Here is a 21,164-nt window from a genome sequence, read left to right as displayed (position 1 = left end):
TTCCTGCCATCTGAGCCAGCCCATATACTAGGAAAGGAGTTCCTGGAGTCCTATTTCAACCAATAGAATGAGGCTTCCCCATCCAATTGGAGCTGCACAGCTCCAACCAACAAGAGTGGCTCTATTCTGACCAATCAGGACAATGCCTTTTGGACCAAGCAAACTTTGAGGACTTGGAGTCCCCATTTGCATGAGGACAGACCAATCAGGGACCAGGGGTAGGGACTTCTGACTATAAAAGCCAGCTCCCCTCTGGCATTGGGAGCGCACTTTCTTTCCCTTTCCACGGAGGACAGAAGACTATTTCTCTAGTTGACCAGCATGGGCCAGAGCAGTCTGGCATAGTCTCGAGCAGAGCGGAGCTCTCTAGCTGGAGAGGGGCCTGGTTCTAGGGCTGCCTTGCAGCCGTGCTGTATCACAATTGAGCTGTTTTGCACTGAATACAATTTCCTTCTTCACTAGCACCCCATTTTGGGGATTCCTGTTGGTGCCATGGACCATTAGTTGACACCACTTTGGGAAACCCTGTTCTCAGGTCAGCACAGGGAGCAGCCGTGTTCCTGACAGCCCAGAAGTGCCAGATACCCCTGCTGTGTCCACATCTGTAAGCAGGGCCCAGATATCAACCAGAGGAATAAAGGACACCGGCCACTTACCCTGCCCCACCAGGGGACAGGGGAAGGAGCACCCCCGCAGGACGGAAGGGCCTGATCCATTGCAGAGGCTTTTCCTAGCACCTGCTCCTGCCCAACCTCAGTTTAAATGCAAAAAGAAAAAGAAATTCTTGTCTTAACAGCCACACTTAAGCCCATCAGAGTCTTTGCAATTGGGCAGATCTGGGTTTAAAATCTGGCTTCTCTGCTCACTGCTCACCTTCCCAAACTTCCCTTGTCTCATCCAGAAAGTGAGAATAATCATTTTTTCTCAAGTTCGAATTGTTCTGAGTTAGGGTTACCAGGTAAATACAGGATGGCCCATTACATTTGAATTTCAGACAAAAAACTTACAACTTTTAGTATAAGTATGTCCTAAATGTTGCATAGGGTATACTTTTATGCTTAAAAAAAAAAAAAAAAGTTTTCGTTTTTCAAATGAAACTGGCGTGCCATGTAATTGGCTAAATCTGGCACTCTGCCCGGGGCCGGGGTGGTCTCTGGAGCTCCTGCCTCCGCACCTGCCGCGGAGCGGGTGGGATGCTGTGCTGAAGGGCTCAGATGCTGCCCTGGGGAGTGGGGAGCCCTGCGGGGTCCTGGGAGAGCTGGGGTGGGGCCGCGCTGGGTGGGTACCTGGAGGTCCATCAGCCCCGTGAGCAAGGCCTTCCCGGCATGTGTTGCGTTTTTCAGCAGTTCCTCCCGCTTGATGACATTGATGACCTCGGCCAGCAGCAGGTTCTTGGACGGGTCCCCCAGCCAGGTGTTAAAGATCCGGTACGGCTGGAACAAGGCACGGGGGTTGGAAAGGTTCACACACGGGCACAGCCTTCAGGGACCACTTCCCCCAGACACACCTTGTCCCCATTTAAGAAGAGAGAAACCAACCCAGCGAGCATCTACTAAGGGCCGGGGAGGATAACACATATTGTCTCATTGAATTCTTTCCACAACAACAACCCTATGGGGAGGTATGACTACTAATGTAACTATCCGGGAGGCCAACTCCTCTGCGTGCAGGGAAATCCCTCAGTCCTGAGGAAATCAAGAGAGTTGGCCCTTAATATAATCTTCATTTTATAGAGGAGGAAGCTGAGCTTCTGAGAGGTTAAATGATTTGTCCAGAAAAGATATAGCTCATAGGTAGTGGACTCAAGAGTGGATTGATGGCAGTCTGGCCCTCAAAGACCACCCAGTGTATTCCTCCATGAATTATTCAGGATGTCAGTGCAGCCGATATAAAACATACTTCCCAGCCTCTCTTGCTTAGGAGTGGCCATGTGACAGATCTGAATCAGAGTGTTAGAGAGAGAAGTGTTGTGGGATTTCTGGGAAGACCACTAAAGATAAAGAGAGGTTCACTTTGTGCTTTCCTCCTTTTTCCTCTCTACTGCGTCGAATTGGGATGTGATGTCTGGAGTTTCAGAGCCATTTTGGACCATGAGGCATCCTCGATGCAGGAGTGGTGGAAGGAAGGATCCTAAGCTCCTGATAACTGTGTGTGTGTGTGTATGAGAATCCATATTTACACGTGGCAGTACAGTGTAGTAGCTAAGAGCAGGGCTCTGGGTTTGAATCCTGACTTTATCACTTAATTAGAGGCCTGGTGCACGAAATTGGTGCACAGAGGGGAGGGGGTCCCCTCAGCCCAGCCTGCACCCTCTCCAATCCAGGACCCCTTGGGGGATGTTTGACTGCTGGTTTCGGCCCGATCCCTGGGATCGGGCTGAAACTGGCAGTTGGACATCCCTCTCACAATCCAGGACTGCTGGGTCTTAACTGCTCACCTGCCTGCCTGCCTGCCTGATCGCCCCTAACTGCCCCCCTGCCAGCCTGATCACCTCTAAATGCCTCTGCCTGCCAGCCTGATCACCCCTAACTGCCCCCCGACTGGCCTGGTCATTCCCAACTGTCCCCCCCTGCTGGCCTGGTCACCCCTAACTGCCCCCCCCCTTGCTGGCCTGGTTGCCCCTCACTGCCCCCCTCTGCTGGCCTGGACACCCCTCACTGCCCCCCCTGCCGGCCTGGTCACCCCTCACTGCCCCCCTCTGCTGGCCTGGTTGCCCCCCCCTGCCCCCCCTGCTGGCCTGGTTGCCCCTCACTGTCCCCCTCTGCTGGGCTGGTCACCTCCAACTGCCCCCCCAGCAGCTTGGTTGCCCCCAACTGCCCCCCCCGCTAGCCTGGTCACTCCCCACTGCCCCCCTCTGCTGGCCTGGCCACCCCTCACTGCCCCCCCTGCCGGCCTGGTCGCCCCATGCAGCCTGCTGGTCAGTCATTTGGTCGTCCCTCGCTAACCCCCCTGCTGGCCTGGTCGCCCCATGCAGCCTGTTGTTCGATTGTTACTGTGAGGGCGTCGTGACCAATTTGCATATTATCCTTTTATTAGTATAGATGGGCTGTGTGACCTTGGACAGCTTAACTTAACCACCTGTGCCTGATTCCTCATTAGTAAAATTGGAGAGAAAAATAACACCTACTTGGTTAGATCAGTGGTCAGCAAACTGGGGCTCGCGAGCCACATGCGGCTCTTTGGCCCCTTGAGTGTGGCTCTTCCACAAAATACCATGTGTGGGCGCACACGTACAGTGTGATTGAAACTTCGTGGCCCATGCGCAGAAGTCGGTTTTCGGCTCTCAAAAAAAATTTCAATCGTTGTACTGTTGATATTTGGCTCTGTTGACTAATGAGTTTGCCGACCACTGGGTTAGATTGTTGTAAGGATTAAAGGTACATGGAGGGTGCTTAGAACTGGGTCGGGCACAGAGTAAATGCTCAGTTCACAGCAGTTATTAACACAGAAAATTTAAAATACTGACAGTGGATTGATAGGCAGCCAGCCCAGCAGAGAAAACAGGGGTGATGATAATCACTGGCGAATTGCATCAAGAAGAACTGGGCCTTAGAAGGCTTCTGTGGTATAGTAAGTGTCCGCTCTGTTCCTGGTTTGTGAGAAAGGAGCAGCTCTGAGAAAGCAATGCTGCCTCCCTCCCCTGCCCTGGAAGGAGGGGTGGGTACTCACGGCATTGGGCCTGAGCTCCTCCCTGTGGAAGAAGCCCCCGGTCATCATCTTCTTGCTGAAGGTCATCACATCTGCAGGGTCATCCAAGCCCCAGTGCTCGTGGGCCCAGAACTTGCCAGTGCAGCCCCCTCCTGTCTGGACCTCATCCACCAAGAAGGCACAGCCATGCTGGAGAGAGAGGAGGGGGAAATAAACACCCCCCACAATCGACCAACCTCCGACCCCCTCATCCAGCCAGAGAGGCCTTGTTTTCTGAACTGCAAGCCACGGCCATGTTCTTGGAAAAACTAAACAGCTTAAGTGAGCAGTTCCAGCAGAGCTGTGTCTGCAGGGTTCCTCCAGCTGCCGAGCGGGAACCAAACAGAACATGGAATCCCCCGAACCAAAGCACGGCAGCATCTCACCTGGCTGCAGTCCCTGACCAAGCCGACCCTCTCAGGAGGAGACATGCCCAGCAGCAAGGCCAGCCTGTTTCCCTAACATCTGTCATCACCAGGCCTGTTATTTACTTAGTGTTTGTGTTTAAATCAAGCCATGGCATTTGACCTTCATCTTTGAACTTGCTGGTTGGATGTGCCATTTGTCCATGCAGGGCATTAAAATAAACACGATATTAACACAAAGTCTGTTCATGTTGCCTCTGTTGAATGTGGGCCACATTGGGCTAAAAGATGAGGTAGGGTCTCTAGGAAGAAAAGGGTGGAGGCTGCGGCCTTTCCTGGAATCTGTTGATGACAAAAGACTCTGACTAAGACGGCAGGCTGGACGGAGGCTGGTTTTGCAAAAACGATTTCAGGGAAGAATTCCCTGACCTTTCCCTACCCTCAAATTCTCTACGGTGAGGCCAACAGGCAGCTCTGAACACCTGGAAGTTTACAATGCCCCAAAACTACCCTTTGCTCTAGAAACCGGCTGGAAATGGCCTGTGGCCCCGTCCAACCTGGGCCCGTGCACCGACCTTCCTGGAGATGTCTCTCAGCTTCCGGAAGAAGTCGTCGGAGGCATGGTTGTCTCCACCCTCAGACTGGATGGGCTCCACAATGATCCCGGCCACCGTCCTCTTCTTTTTCCGATATTTCACGATCAGATCCTCCACCTGGATTCCACAGCGGGAAGTGACAGTGGCTCGTGGGGGCGCCTGACCAGCACCCATGAATGGGCATGTGGGGTCCCATGCCTCCCCCCTGGAAGTTATGTTGGAAATGTATTTGTGGCCGAAACCGGTTTGGCTCAGTGGACAGAGCGTCAGCCTGCGGACTGAAGGGTCCCAGGTTCGATTCCGGTCAAGGGCACGTACCTTGGTTGTGGGCACATCCCCAGTGGGAGGTGTGCGGGAGGCAGCTGATCGATGTTTCTCTCTCATTGATGTTTCTAACTCTCTATCCCTCTCCCTTCCTCTCTGTAAAATATCAATAAAATATATTTTTTTAAAAAAAAGAAAATGTATTTGTGTGCACTTCTAGTGAAGACTGCGATACCCACTCAGAGCCACGCATGTGGATGGGGATGCATCCTACTGAGGACTGGGCCAGCCCCTGCGGGATACAGACTGCTAACCTGGAGCAAATTATTTAACTTTCTGAAGCCTCACTTCCCAATCTGTGCAATGGGCATGCTGATAGAATCTATTGTTGTTACTGTTATATTATTATTATTGGTAGGAGAGCCCTTTCTGTGCAGAACCTGGGATGAAAATTTGATAAAAAGTTGAGGCCCGGCCGGTGTGGCTCAGCAGTTGAGTGTTGACCCAGGAACCAAGAGGTTACCAGTTCGATTCCCAGTCAGGGCACATACCGGGTTGTGGGCTCGATCCCCAGTGGGAGGCATGCAGGAGGCAGCTGATCAATGATGTTTTCTCTCACTGATGTTTCTATCTCTTCATCCCTTTCCCTTCCTCTCTCTCTAAAAATCAATAAAAACATATATATATATTAAAAAAGCTGATTTCTATCATCTACAGTGATAGAAATCCAAGCAGTGGTTGCACAGAGAGGGGTGGTGGTGGGGATGGGGGTCCTGGACCGACTCCTCAGACTGATTCAAAGACATTTTCCAGGTGATAAGGTGCCCTTGATGGAAACTATGGTTACTTGAATAACCATTTATTTGCCAAAACGTATTGAACTAGGCATTTAATATTATTATTATTTTGTTGTTGTTAATCCTCACCCGAGGATATATTTTTCCATTGACTTTTAGGGAGAGTGGAAGAGAGAGGGAAAGACAGAGAGAAACATCGATGTGAGAGAGACACATCAATTGGTTGCTTCCCACATATACCCTGACTTGGGCCCGGGTCAGGGTACTGAACCTGCAACCGAGGTATGTGCCCTTGATTGGAATCGAACCTGGGACCCTTCAGTCCGCAGGCTGACGCTCTATCCCCTGAGCAAAACCAGGTAAGGCTGAACTAGGCATTCAAATGAGTGCATTTTATGGTATGTAAATTATGTTAATAAAGTTGAAATTGATTTTTAAAAAATCTGTTAACAGTGACGTGGTTGTATGGAAAGCCCCTGATTGTCTCTAAGTGGTTATATTTCTTAAATTCTTGTTCTAATATGGGCATCATCTTATAGATAATAAAGAGTAGTAATTGTGGTACTTTATTCATAACTTAATAGCTATACATAATTAAAAAGCACTAAACCGTACACCTGGCCAAAACCAGTTTGGCTCAGTGGATAGAGCGTTAGCCTGCGGACTGAAAGGTCCCAGGTTCGATTCCGGTCAAGGGCATGTACCTTGGTTGCGGGAACGTCCCCAGTAGGGGGTGTGTAGGAGGCAGCTGGTCGATGTTTCTCTCTCATTGATGTTTCTAACTCTATCCCTCTCCTTTCCTCTCTGTAAAAAATCAATAAAATATATTAAAAAAAATAAACCGTACACCTGGATAGAACAGCAAGGACAATCTTTCTCTGTTACGCAGCGCTAAGGAAAACCTTCTGCTTGGAGGATGTGATTTAGGCTGGTCTCCACCAGTCCCCCAGGGAGCTCTGAGATGCTTCTCTCTGCTTTCAGAGAACCATTTGCAAGTTGTCATCATGGGGTTATTTTCTCATTTGTTCGGTGCTGGGGTTCCTACTGCCCTGCACTCTCCAGTAAGATGGCCATGAGCCACACGTGGCTGCTGGCACGAGCAATGTTAACTGGTCCAAACTGAGATGTGTCTGAGTGTAAAACACACACAGGATTTCAAAGATTTAACACCAAGAAGAGAAAATCTCTCATCAATCCATTGTAAGTATTAGTTACATTTTGACATGATACTATTTTGGATGGATTGGGTTCCATAAAATGTTACTGAAATTAATTTCATCCATTTCTTTTTACTTTTACAAAATGTAATTATTAGAAAGTGGTAATGACCTCTGTGGCTTGCCTCATCTTCCTGTTGGACAGGCTGTCCCGGACTCCATTATCTTGTCTCTTTTATTTACCACGGAACACCCAGCACCTTGCACTTCGCTTCCTGCCCAGTAGGCATTAACTAGTACTTGAAAAGAAAGATGTGCCTACGAGGCAAACCAGCCTCTAAGTAGCCTTATTTGAGCTCAAATCCCAACCTGAAGAGCGAAAGCCATTTCCCCAGCAACAGCATCCTTCCGGTGTCTTACCTGGAACCCCAATACGTGGGACAGATCAAAAGGGGCTCCTCTGGTTGAAGTGGAGGCAACAGGGGTACACGTCCTCAGTGCCCCCCTACCCCCTGCACCCCAAGGCTCCCAAAGCAGCCCCAGGATCGGGGAGAAGGCTGACAAACACTGGACCAGAGGATCCTGTGCAGCCACCTTTCCCACGAGTTGCCCTTGTTCTGCCCATCAATTCACTTTCTTTAGTCTTAGTCACTGACACTCGCCTCCGAAGAAACGTGAGTGATGCTGAAGTTGTACCAGGAGTGGGCTGATGGACGCTGGGTGGCAGAATCAACGTGCCGTTACCTCCCCGATATGAAACACTGGGCTAGGGGGCCTCTTGGTCCCTATGTCCCTCCCAGGGACAGCCATGCAGGCCCAGGTAAGCTCATTGTTCCTCTTCTCCAGGCGAGGTCTTGGGGTGGCGAGGGTATGGGGGTGGGGGTGTGGGAGGGTCTGGAAGGTCCCCTGTTACCTCTTCCAGACAGCGGGCCTCTTCTTGCTGGTTCTCCTTCACAAACTCCTCCAGAGGGTACTTCAGCCGTGGGAATGGTGCAATGGGCCAGTCGAAGGAAGGGATGTCGATCTTGTGAATAGCTTTGGAATGTGTGGTCGCTAAGCAACCTGCCCCCCCCAAAACAGGAGAGAATGGTTGGTTTGGGGGAGCACAGTGAACGGTCTTCAAAAAGGAGGTGGGTATTTCAAGTCAAGCCCTCAAATGCCCAGGAGGCCTGTTGCCTGCAGAACCCCCAGTTTCCGTAACAGCCTGAAGCCGAAGCAGAACCCGTGAACCGTGTGTGTGTTGCTTTCTCATTCATCACAGATTAAGCACAGGCTTTGAAGGCAGAGAGACAAAGGTTCAAATCCTGGCTCTGCCGCTGTATGGTCTTAAATGTTTCTCTTCTTGCTGCGCCTCCATTTCCCCACCTGCAAAGTGGCACTAACCCCCACCTCGCTGCAGAGCAGTGTGCGTCAGTGAGACAAGGTGGGAAAACAGCCAACACAAGATCAAAGGCAGCCGTTGATATTATTGCTGCTATTATTTCTCTGCCACTCGGGATCCCAGTGGCCTCTCCTTACCCATGGTCCTCCCGTGGAATGCGCCCATGAAGGAGAGGATGCTGTAGTCGGGGCAGCCAGGGGCCTAGAAACAAGAAACCAGTCATCAGTCGGTTGTGAGAAGTGGGGGGCTCTGCGGTTGCCCCCGAGAGCGTGGAGGAGCACGCAAGTCTATCAGGAGAACTGGGCAACCCTCCTCAAACCAAAGTCACAAACCGGACCTCCCACTTCTCTAGCCAAGCAACAGATGTTTTGCCCACATGGCAAAGAATTTTAATCAAGAGATTTCACATATATATCTGAACTGTCTTAAGTTCTGCATCATTTGGGCCCATTTTGTCGCCCAAGCCTAACGTCAGAGCGCACTGCTCCAGGGCCCACTGCCCGCCTTTCTCCTTTAGCACCTGCCCCCACCTGCCACCACCTGCCGGGCTGCTTGGGGCTTCTGAATTTTCAACCCCTGTCTGCAGGCTCTTCCAACTCCTACAGGCTCTCCCCCCGCTCCAGCCTGCTCTGGCTTCCACAGCAACCAGGTGGGCCCGGTGCGGACAGGTGCCTCCACACGAGGCTAAGCGGGGCACCTCACAGGGAATGCATGCCAGAGCAGGAGGCTGGGCAGGGAGGACCCCCACCTTTCCATCTCCCCAGGGCGGCTGCCCTTGTGTTCAGGAAGGACACCTGAACTCCCAGTCCCCTCACCGCCCCCGTGGATGGCACAGCTGCAGTTTCCTGACCCTCCACCTGGCCAGGAGTCACACCTGTTTCTAGCTGACTCAGGTAGAAGTACTGAGGATGCTGCAGGGGCAACCACAGGGGCTCCTAGTCTCTGGGAATTTGATACAGTATGTGCTTGGCTGACTGACGTCCACCAGGTGCCTGAGACCCCAGGAAAAAGCTCTAAGACTTCCTCGTACAAACTACAGTATACTGTCTTTGATTTCCCCTTGGTAAGGAAAGGAAACGTTTTTCTTGTTCCTTTGTATAAATATAATATATACACATCATCACACACTTTTTGGCTACAGATTAAACAGGAGGAGTAAGATGCAAAAATATTGATGGACTAGGATTTCCACAGATATCAAATGAGAAAGAGACAGGCCACAATCCATTTCTTTTAAAAAAATGGCCAGGAGAGTTCTAGCTGGTTTGGCTCAGTGGATAGAGCATCGGCCTGTGGACTGAAGAGACCCAGGTTTGATTCTGATCAAGGGCACATGCCCAGGTTGCGGGCTCGATCCCCAGAGTGGAGCGTGCAGGAGATAGCCAATCAAGGATTCTCTCTCATCATTGATGTTTCTATCTCTCTCTTCCTCTCTGAAATCAATAAAAATATATTTTTAAAAAATGGCCAGGAGCAAAAAGAAAAAGCTTAAGTTTACACAGGTTTGTATGAATATGGAGAATGGTATGGATCTATTGCTAGCAAGAGGCGGGATTAGGAATCAAAAATTAAGAAGGCACAAAAGAAAAAAACGAAAGAGAACAATCTCACTACCCAGAGGCATCCCATTATAAACATGTTAGCAGGATTTCTGGTAGTAATTTCCTGTATATTTATTTAGTGTCCATACGATTTATATTCCACTGTTTTCACTAAATGATAGCATGGGTGTTTCCGAGCAAAGAGAAGCCCTTTCTAACGATTTCTGCTGCAGGATATTGTAGATGTACACGGTGTGTAATTGATTTCAGTGGTCCTTGATTCTTTTTTAATCAGCAGACATTTCTGCCTAAATCATAATGGGACCCCATAAGTGAAAGGGGGAAGGACAGGCGTGCTCTGGTTGAGGCTGGCTGCGAGCTTGGACCTTCCTACCTGGTTTTCCCTGAGGTCCCCGCCGCCGCTGTGCCCAACAGTGGCCTCCTTGGTGCCTTTGAAACCCCTACACTTCACTCCCTCTTCCCCATTGCTGGATGTATGGGGCTTCCCAGGCTTTCTGGTTATCGTTACACTAAGCGCCCATGGGGTGAATACCCTTGTACATACAGTGGTGCTGACATTCTGGATTATCCTAGGGCAGTGGTCGGCAAACTCATTCGTCAACAGAGCCAAATATCAACAGTACAACGATTGAAATTTCTTTGGAAGCCAAATTTTTTCAACTTAAACTTCTTCTAACGCCACTTCTTCAAAATAGACTCGCTCAGGCCGTAGTATTTTGTGGAAGAGCCACACTCAAGGGGCCAAAGAGCCGCATGTGGCCCACGAGCTGCAGTTTGCCAACCACGGCTCTAGAGAATACAGAAAGCCTCCTCCGACGGGTTACGTTCCGCAGTTGCCCTGGGAAACTGTCATCCTGGTCAGGTAGAGCTCCTTTCCCCTCGATACCAAGGGAAGGGACTAGGGAGGCACAATGCTTGGGGACCCCTTGTTATGGACTGAATGTTTATCCCCCAAACTCATACGTCGAAGCCCTAACCTCAATGTGGCGGTATTTGAACACGGGGCCTTGGGGAGGTATTAGGGTTGGATGAGGTCATGAGGGGGCCCCCATGATGGGATTAGTGTCTTTATGAAATGAGGCACAAGAGAGCTTGGTAACTCTCTCCCTGACATGGGGGGTGGGGGGGTGGACACAGTGAACAGGCAGCTGCCTGCAAGCCAGGAAGAGAGCCTGCCCGGGGAACCAAGCCTGCTGGCACCTTGATCTTGGACTTCAACCCTGTCGCTGTGAGCGCATTTGTCATGGCAGCCTGTCTATGGCATTTGTCATGGCAGCCTGCGCTGACTGAGGACAGGGTCCACTGAGTAGCGTCCGCCAGAGGGGGCTGTGGCGGCTCCCTCCTGGAGGAGAAGGGGCCCACTCCACTTACCTGGTTGACCATGCACGTCTCCAGCTCCTCTTTGGAGAAACCCGTTCGACCCCTTTCCTTGTTCTGACGAAAAAGAACAGAATGAAATCTCAGAGACGCCCTGGGGAGGAGGGGCTTCCGCTTTCCACTCGCTCACAGTTAGCCAGACAACCCGAGAGTGCTCGCTCAAGCGCTGATCTTATGTGTGACTGAAGAATAGAGTGGGAACTTAAACTTTTGAACCCTGCAGTCCCTCGCCAATACCTGGATGTACATCAGAGTGTTTGCTGTGCATCATCGCCTGGACATACATCAAACCTTCAGAATGACCTCAAGAAGAAAAGGTTACATCGTCTAGACTGCCAGACATCTGACAGTTACGACCGTGGACCAACCCAGGGGCTGGAATGCAGAACTGATTCTTCTTAAGAAGGTACATTGTCCTATAAAACTCGCAGACTTCTTTCTCCTTCAGAGCACTCAGTATGACCTCGTAGTGTTTCTGGTTTGCAAACCTTAAGACCCTTGGATGAATTTTTGTTCTTTTATTTCTAGTGAAAGCCCTGGACTCTTTTTTAGTATGTTCGATATGATCATTGCCCATATGTACTGAAGCATGAGATTGTTAACTGTCCTTGTGGTGAAATAAATAGATGAACACACAAGGTGCATCACTCTTCTACCAGCAACTAAGATCTGCTGAGATATGTTATTCCAGGTAGAACCGTGTAATTACAGTAGGTAAGGTTGGTGCCAAAGCCTTGGCTCTCTGCACCATTCCCCACCGGCATGTTTGGAAAGCCCCGCCAGGCAGGGGCCTCCTCTGGATTTTGGGCGTGGTCACTGGTGTCCAGTACTCTGGCTAGTTGGGATGAACAGCAGAACTAGGGGTGAGTGTGTGGCTGGGTGCTGGGGAGCCTCTGTGTGGGGTGTGTGTGTGTGTGTGTGTGTGTGTGTGTGTGTGTCTTCGGGCCGCAGACCAGACCTTACCCGGTACCACATGAAGATGGTCTTGAAGGCGTTTTCATTGGAACAGGAGCCACAGGCCATGGTAATGAGCTGGGACATCCCTTTGGGAGCCACCTGCAGGCAGAGAAACAGCTGTGGGCTCAGCTCCATCTCCACTCCCCCTCTCCCAGCTGGAGCTGTGGGAAGCACAGGGAGGCTGGGACGCAACCAGGGATATCCTGGAAGTGTGGGTCTGGGAAAGTGGACTTTGGCTCTTCCAGGGGGTGGGGGAGCCCAGGCTGGAGGGCAGAGAGGAAAAAAAGGCGAAGAGAAGCCTAGTCTATCCTCCTGATGCAACTGCCACCCCCCGAGACCCACATTTTGCAGGTGAGAAGTTGAGGTTCTGAATGATTTTAATTGTAACAACTGACACCAAATCATCGAGGAGGGTTGCATAACATGCAAACCTCCTGTCTCGGGACAAACATTAATTTTTCCCGAGTTCCCTTTTTCCTGCACACAAGGTATCCTTTCATTTCTTCGAAGGGAAAAGTAAAAATACTCTTTGTGAAAGAAACAGCACGAAGACTGAGATAGAAACACCCCATCCTGATTGCAAGGCTACCAATCCTTTCCTTCCCTTGGTGCTGCCTCCGGGAGCTCAGAGCTGCCTTTGCAGCGGGAGGACCTGGGCCGGTTGGGGTGGGTCTCCGCGGCGGAGGTTGGCCCCACGGACTCACCACTCACCGAGAGCAAGGACTCCTGAAGCTTCTCCACAAAGTTCTCCGGAGGCAGGATTCCCAGGGCAGGTCTGTTGATGAACGTGCTCTGCAAAAAGGCCCAGAGACAGACAGTGATGTTCGGGCCTGACCCAGCTCCCTGCCTACCCACCATGCTGTTCACAGGAATGGGGGTCCAGCGGCTGATGGTGGTGTGTTGGTGCTGGAATGATGGATTCCCCGCACTTTTATTTGTTTATTATTATTTTAAATATATATATATATATATATATATATATATATATATATGTAGTTATTATTATTGATTTCAGAAAAGAAGGGAGAGGGAGAGAGAGACAGAAACATCAATGATGAGAGAGAATCACTGATTGGCTGCCTCCTGCAGGCCCCACACTGGGGATCCAGCCTGCAACCCGTGCATGTGCCCTGACCAGGAATCGAACCGTGACCTTCTGGTTCATAGGTCAATGCTCAACCACTGAGCCGGCTGGACTCCCCTCACGTTTAGAGAAATCCATTAGGATTTCTCTGGGTTTTAAAAAGAAGTGCCACTTTCTTGGTTGTGATATGGCACTATAATTACACAAGATGCTACCTGTGGGGGGAACGGGGCTAGGGGTACATGAGGTCTATTGGTACTATTTTTTTTTTGCAATTTCATGTGAATCTATAATTTTAAAAATCCATAAAAATGGCTAAAAATTAAGAAATGGACAATAACAAGTACTGACAAGGATGGGGAGCACCTAGAACGCTCGTTCACCACTGCTGGGATGGTACCGTGGTGCAGCCACTGTCTGACCGTTTCTTGTTATGTTAAATACATACGCACCCAGCAGCGCCACACCTAGGAGTTTGCCTACGTAAAAGGAAAGTCGGTGTCCACACAAAGACCTGAATAAACAGGAATGTTTATAGTGGCCTTTGTTTGTATCTGCCCAAATCTGGAAACAACACCAATGTCCCCCCACTGGGGAAAAGATACATAAGCTGTGGTCCACGCACACTGTGACTACTGCTCAGCAATAAAGAGGAACAATATACTGACACACGCAAGGGCACAAGGAAGAATCGCAAAGCCTCATGCTGAGTGACAGAAGCTGGAACCAAAGGGTCACACACAGCAAGGCTCCATTTCTACGACGTTCTGGAAAAGGAGGAACCACACGGGCCGAGCCGGGCTTGGGTGGGATGACTACAAACGGGCACGGGAGAATGTTTGGGGCTGAGTTGTAACGTCTGGATTCTTAAAAAATGTGGTAACACCACATAACATAAAATTGACCATATTGACCATTTCTAAGTGTACAGTTCAGTAGTGATAAGTATATTCACATTGCTGTGTGGCCATCACCACCATCCATCTCCAGAACTGTTTTATCTTGCAAAACTGAAACTCTGTATCTGTACGACACTAAGTCCCCATTCCCCTCTCCCAGCCCTTGGCAACCACTGTTCTACTTTCTGTCTATGAATTTGAAAACTCTAGGGACCTTGTGTAAGTGGAATCACAGTATTCGTCCTTTTGTGATGGGCTTGTGTCATTTAGCATAATGTCCTCCAGGTTCATTCATGTTGTAGCATGTGATAGAATTTCCTTCCTTTTTAAGGTTGCATAATATTCCATTGTGTGGATAGACCACATTCTGTTTATTCATTCATCTGTCAATGGACACTGGGCTACTTCCACTCTTTGGGTATTACAAATAGTGCTGCTATAAACATGGTGTGCAAATTATCTGGATTTTTAAAAAAAAATCCTCACCCGAGGATATGTTTTTATTGATTTTAGAGAGGAAGGGAGAAAGAGAGAGAGAGAAACATCGATGAGAGAAACATTGATCAGTTGCCTCCAGTCCTTGCCCCAGCCAGGGATCAAACCTACAAGCTAAGTAGATGCCCTGACTAGGAATTGAACCTGCAACCTTTTGGTGTATGGGACGATGCTCCAACCAACTGAGCCACCCGGCCAGGGCTAGATGTGTCTAGATTTTGACAGTGACTATGTGACTATGCTTTTGGCAAAACTCATATGACTACACACTACAAAGAATGGATTTTACGGCATGTGGATTATACTGTAATTAAATAAACATGGAAAAAAGACAAGGCAGCGGCAGCTCTAGAGCTTCTAAGTGGAGCAGGACTTAGGAGAGCAATCTTGTGAGGGAGCTGGCTAAACAAACAGGATGGGCTGGGTGTGAGAAAGGCAGTGTTAGAAAATGACCCAGACTCTCTTTGTTGACTCCTCTCCCCCCTAATTTTGATAGATGTGGGTGGAGAGAAGTATTTCTCTCCGCAAGGAAACCAACAGTGCAAGCCTGATGCGAAACAGACCCGCTTTTGATCGTGGGGAGACGAGGAGGCACGGCCGTTACTAAGAGCTTGTTTGTCTGAGGGTGGGTTGGCCCTGCCCTGGGACTGCAGAGCAGGGATGCAGGCCAAGGCAACCAGAGCCTCCACACTTCAAAAGGAAAGGGAAACGCAGATTTTAGTGGGAAATCGCCCCACATGAAAATGCTGGCCGACATTTTCTTAAAATCATCTCTGGCCGAGGGACAGTCCCACACTCATGTGGCCTCACTCTTGAACAAGAGCAGCTCCAGACACATGCGTGGTTGCTGGTGTTCACGCGCCAGCGTTAGAGACACACACAGGGCCCCGCGGTCCCAAATCTCCCCACCAGCCTGGCCTCAAATGCTTTCCTAAAGCGGAGAGAAAGATAGTGCCCCGTTCTGGCAGGACACTGGTCAGGGCAGAAGTTTCAACCCCAAGAGGTGTTAGTGTGTGTGGAAAACCTTACACTATTTATACTCTGACCTGGCCGCCTCCTCTCCAGGCCTCCTCTAAACATAAGATTTCAAACGTGGACGAAAGCTACCCACTTAATTATTCGTGTAGCGTTATTTATAACAACACGAAGGAGAAGCTTTCTAAATGCCAACAGTAGGTTATGCAAGCTAAGCCACTTTAATTCGGGGGGATGTTCCGTGGCCAGTAAAACGGTGTTTAAAAGGTTACAGTTTTACATCAGGGTTCACTCTTGGTCTCGTACATTTTATGGGTTGTGACAAATGCATAAGGACATGTGTCCACCATTGTAGAAAAGACACGGGTGGAAATGCAGACGGAATAAGGGCAGAGCCACTCCCCTCGAGGTCCAGCCAGTCCCCTGGCAGGACTGGGCAGAGTCTGGGCGGGGTCTGCACGTGGGTAGACAGTGAGATCCCCAGGAATCGGGGTTGGGTTGTAAAGGGATGGCACTGAGTGCAATGTGGCATCCTGGACTGGACCCCGGAACAAAAGCAGACAGTAGTGGGAGAACTGGGGAAATCGGAAGGAAGTCTGTCGTATGTAATGCACCAAGGTTAAGTCCTTAGTTTGACAAGGGTACCATGGAGAGGTGAGGTGTCAGCATTGGGGTGAAAGGTAGATGGGAACTGTCTTTCCAACTTGTCTGTAAGTCAGAAATTAGTCTAAAATAACGAGACTTAATTAAAAAAAGAGGGAGGATGGGGTGAGCCTGGGATCTGGGGACTTCTCGGGTACCTCTCTCTTAGACACTGTTGGTATAATTAACTCAAAGCAAACCCAAATGGTAGCATCACTGCATAGGAGGAAACCCAAGGAGTGGGGGGTGGTGAGAGAGGCAGAACTCAGCTTCCTGGCTGTTTGGAAAATGGCTCTGATTGATAGACACTGTGGCAGGTTTACACTCCGGACTAGGATAAGAGGTGGGGGAAGTTAACCCTTCTCACTGTAAGTTGGGGAAACTGAGGACCAGAGAGGTCAAGCAACTTGACCCAAGTCACACAGATGGGAAAGGGCAGAACCACAACTCAAAGCCAGGTTTGCAGACCTCAGATTACATCCCCTGCCAGACACCGCAGGCAGCCCTGCCCGATGTTAATGATGGAAATGAGTCTGCCTGGTGCAAGCCGGGGACCGTGGCTGGCCTGTAGGGGCCTTCGAGGGGCATTTCCTTTGGCCCCTGAGAAGTCAAGCCCATCACGAGCTGAGGGTCGAGGTGAACCACCATTACTGGCAGGGATGGCGCAGCTCACATGGGACGGCGGGCTGGCTGGCAGCTTGACTGCCTTTCTGGGTCCAGGGAAGATGTGTGGGTGATGTTCCTGTTTGACAAAGCGTGACAGCGAGAACAGAGGAGATCTGGGACATTGGGTAGCCGAATCAAATGAGGACAGGTTTCTGGAACACTTGCCCTCAGACTCAGCAGCCCTCCCGCGCAGTGTGCAGAGAACGGGCCTTGGTGCCAGCGGCTCGCACGCCTCGGGCAGGCTACTTAACCTCTCTGGGCTTCAGGGCCTTCAGATGCCAGAAGAGGGACCCTCCCTGGGTGCTTGTGAGGAGCCAGTGGGATGCCGCGGCACACAGAGGGGGAGCTCGGTCTCGAAGGGCAGTCACACAGGTGGGAAGGCCTGGTGGTCAGAGAGATGGCACGCCTCTTCCCTGACCGGGCCAGCTGCCCCATCTCCATCCCAGCTGCCCCGTGTCAGATTGTGCTCATCATTCGTTCCAGTGGGATGAGTGTGGTGCTCAAAAATCACTGCATGATTTGTGGGCATGGCAAAGAGGTGGCCCGGGCAACGTAAGGCAGTGTATCAGGACCCAGACATGGATCCAGGGTCATGGCTTCACGTTTCCCAGCCACCTGAAGTGATGATGTGGGGGCCTCAGGGTGATGTGATTGGGGTGCAAAGGGTCCTAAGCTCTTTCTCAGGATTTCAATGACTTGGCGGGAACCTGCTCAGGATAAGTCAAATACCACAGCCACCGCCTGAGCACATTTCCAGCTGAGAATTTGGAAGACCCCAGATGTCAGCCAATGGTCCCCAGCCTGATGTCCGGTGTGTACCCGCTGAGCTCTGGCAGTCAGCTGCCATTTCTCCAAGACTGTGCCAGTCCCCCTGCCCCAGCCCAGTCCTCTGCAGAGCAAGGTCAGCACTGTGATCCAGACTGTGATCTAGGCTGTGATCTCGCCATCCAATCCCAGCAGCAGCACAGTGACCAGCACACAGTAGGTGTTCAATCAAGAGCTGCCCAATAAACAAATGTCAAGAAAAAAAGCTGAAGAAGCAGGAGGCAGACCATGAGGAGCTTTGTACTTAAAGTGGAGGAGTTTGGGATGTGCCCTGAAGGCAGCGGGTACCTGCAATGGGTTCCACACACAGCGCAGTTGGAGATGGTCTGGAGGAGATGAGAATGGATGTAAAGGGAAGAATAGTTGGAGAGGGGTTGCTGGGAAAAATCAAGTGGAAGATGCAGAGCTGCGACTGGCTCTGACTGGCTGAGAGGTGAGGGGGTAAGGGAGGAAACTGTGGCATCCAGGTTCCTGGCAGGGACAGGTGGGGGCAGGGCGTCCCCCGAATTGGAATCCCTGGGCTGTTGGGGACGATTCTGCTTCCCCAGGCAGCTGATACTGCAAATGTGTGTGACATGTTTGTTGACACATTTTTTCCAGCACCAACTGCTGAGGCATCTGGGATCTGCAAACGTTTCAAAACAAAGTCGGGCTCTGAATGTAAACACCCCCATGGAGCCTGCATGCCGGAGACGCGGCCCCTGAACTTGTCAACTAATCGGAGGGGAGAAATGTCCCCAAGTCACTCCCAGGCAGGGCAGACCCATTCATAAGGAGGGAAATGTGGTTCTATTATCTTCCACTGTGCATGTTAAAAGGGGAGGACGCTTAAGGCCGGGAGTCGGTTCTTAACATTGTGGGGCTCTCAGTCCTCCCCTGCCTTTCTTAGATCTTTGGGGGGACTCATACCCCTTGTCATGTGTGGATACGTATGTCACTCTCTGAGTAAAATGGAAGCCCCCCCGTGACACTCTGCGTCGGTGAGGATGTGGAAGCCCCACCACTCACACACACTGCTGGGGAGTGGAAACAGACAGTTTGGACAACTGTCTGCTCACCATGACAGCCCGCAGCTCCACGCCTAGCCTTGTATCCCCTGGAGACCATGACTGTTCACGGGAAGACAGGTACTCTGTGTTCACGGCACCGGCCGCTGTAGGAACGACCCGATGCCCACCAGCAGGGGTGGATGCAGTACCTGCAGCGCACTCACACCCTGGACAGCTGCGCAGCCTCGGGAATAGGTGGTCTGTGGCTCTGCACAAGATGAATGGCGCAGACGGGTTGTGAGTGAATTAGCCAGACGTGATGAAGTGGCTCACTGTGATTCTATTCCCGTGCCAAGAAAGAATGGAAGGAGTGCCCCTGTGCTGTTAGAATAAGGGGAGTGGGCTGGGGGGATGGTAACGGGCTGGGGCCTGTTGTGGGGACCATTTGTAATTCACAAATTCTCAAAGGGGGTGAAGAACATCCTACTCTGGGGCGTAGAGAGCACGGACAGCTATAGGGTATTACCATAGCGGATGCTATACCTGATATACCATATGTTGTAAAGGTGTGTTGCAGACACAGTATGGCCCCCAAGAAGATGCTACCCCCTCAACCCTGGGACTGTATGTTATAGGGCCAAAGGGACTTGGCAGATGTAATTAAGGTTCCTAATTGGTTCAGATAGGGAGATCATTCTGGATTTTCCTAGCGGGCCCAGTGCAACCACGTGAGCACTTTGCTAAGAGTGGAAAGAGTGATGGAAGACCGAGCAAAGGATTGGCCCGGGTTGCTGGCATGAAGACGGCAGGATCACATGGAAACCGTGAGAATGAAAGGAATTATGCTAGCGACCAGATGAGCACACAGGAGTCTCCCCTGTGGCCTCCAGCTAAGAGCGGATTTCCATTTCCCAAGCCCCTCAGCCAAGCGCTCAGCTGAGCCTGCCCGGCTCCTGATCCATAAAATCAATGTGACAGCCAATGGGTGTTGTTTTAAAACTCCTCCCGTCTGCGGGAGGTACGTTCCCAGACCCCCAGTGATGCCTGAGACTGCAGACAGTACCGAACCCCGTGCATGTTTTTCCTTTACATACAACCTATGATAAAATTTAATTTGTAAATTAGGCAGTGAGAGACTGCCTACAATAACTAATAATAAAAGCTATGCTAATGTGGCATTATTAAGTAAAATAAGGGTGGCTTGAACACACGCTCTGTGATACCTCGACAGTCACTCTGATAACCAAGATGGCTACTAAGTGATGAATGGGCAGGGAGCCTCTACCGTGTGGACATGCTGGACAAAGGGCTGGGCCACAGCCCAGCACGAGGTCTCATCACACTACTCAGAACTGTGCACAATTGCAAACTTATGAGTTGTTTATTTCTGGAACTTCTGCATTTACTATTTTTGGACCACGGATGCCCACGGGTAACTGAAACTATGGAAAGTGGAACTGCAGATCAGGGGGGTTACTATACATATTATGCTCTTAATTTCTGTTAATCATTATGATCAATATCGTTGTTTTATGCCCACACAGCACTGCTTACCTCACTCTGTAGCACTTCATATGGTTGTAATTCTCTACTTACGTGTCGAGAGTTAAGTTAATTGACTGCCACCATGGGAGCGGGGTGCTGTGTGTCTGCTCACCACGGTACTCCAAGCGCCTAGCGCACAGTGTGTGCTCAATAGATACTTATGGAATGAATGACGGATGGACTATTTCCCAAGGTGTCCCAATAGTCCCTTGAACTGCCGTGAACACGCTGGTCGCAACCGTCTAACCCGGGACTTACCACATTCTGAGGCTGTTGGACGAGCTTCATGAGCGCAGGATGGTTGTAACCTGGGGATGGGAAGGTGGTTAGAGACCAACATCGCAGCTGAGGGCCCTGCAACCCTCCTCCATTGCTCGCTCCTCCCCTCCTTCCCAACCTCTTCTCACGCCACCTCTTCTTGGCAGACAAAAACACCCAAGGCTGGGCCCACCCAGACCCCCTGACTCAGAATCTTTCAGGGTGTGGCCCGGAAATCTTCAACAGGTTCTCTAGGTAATTCTGGGGTTCAGGTTTGAGATCTTCAGAGCTAGACAGACATAAGAGGAGGTGGGTGCAGGCGAAAGCGAACTTCATGGTCTGGGCGGGGCTCCCCAGGCCGGCGTGATGAATCACACGAGTGGTCCCCGCTTTCTCCCCCAGTGCCTACAGATGGAGTCAAGCTGCTTTAAGTGTTTGCTCAGGAGCCGAGTGAGTGCGTGGCACAACCTGCCATCTGAGGCAGGTGTACCCGGTTCTGCCCTCACACATCTGCTTATTCCTAGAGTCCAGCCTGGGCCTGACACTCCATGACAAGGTTTAAGACACCTGTTGACTCAGCAATTACTCTTCTATGAATTTATCCTGCACATGTGTATGAAGACCAATGTGCACACATCTAAAC

The 21,164-nt window shown here is 50.6% G+C and overlaps 1 protein-coding gene across 3 annotated transcripts in view; it reads right to left on the bottom strand.

Annotated features, from left to right (window-relative positions):
- Nucleotides 1-21,164, bottom strand: part of ABAT (4-aminobutyrate aminotransferase) — an 84,885-nt gene that overhangs the window by 10,126 nt on the left and 53,595 nt on the right. For all 3 annotated transcript variants that reach the window (XM_080677105.1, XM_080677106.1, XM_080677107.1), the window contains exons 6-14: nt 20,522-20,571; nt 12,855-12,935; nt 12,150-12,242; nt 11,181-11,243; nt 8,385-8,448; nt 7,780-7,928; nt 4,628-4,765; nt 3,670-3,837; nt 1,287-1,433 (exon numbers count right to left, since the gene is read on the bottom strand). In XM_080677105.1, coding sequence (XP_080533231.1) covers nt 1,287-1,433; nt 3,670-3,837; nt 4,628-4,765; nt 7,780-7,928; nt 8,385-8,448; nt 11,181-11,243; nt 12,150-12,242; nt 12,855-12,935; nt 20,522-20,571 — 953 coding nt within the window. The remainder of the gene's footprint in view (nt 1-1,286; nt 1,434-3,669; nt 3,838-4,627; nt 4,766-7,779; nt 7,929-8,384; nt 8,449-11,180; nt 11,244-12,149; nt 12,243-12,854; nt 12,936-20,521; nt 20,572-21,164) is intronic.

The sequence above is a fragment of the Plecotus auritus genome (genome assembly GCF_963455305.1).
Source record: "Plecotus auritus genome assembly, chromosome: 7".
In the NCBI taxonomy this organism is placed as follows: Eukaryota; Metazoa; Chordata; class Mammalia; order Chiroptera; family Vespertilionidae; genus Plecotus; species Plecotus auritus.
The sequence above is the reverse complement of the archived record's forward strand: the minus strand, read 5'-3'. Positions and strand labels throughout refer to the sequence as shown.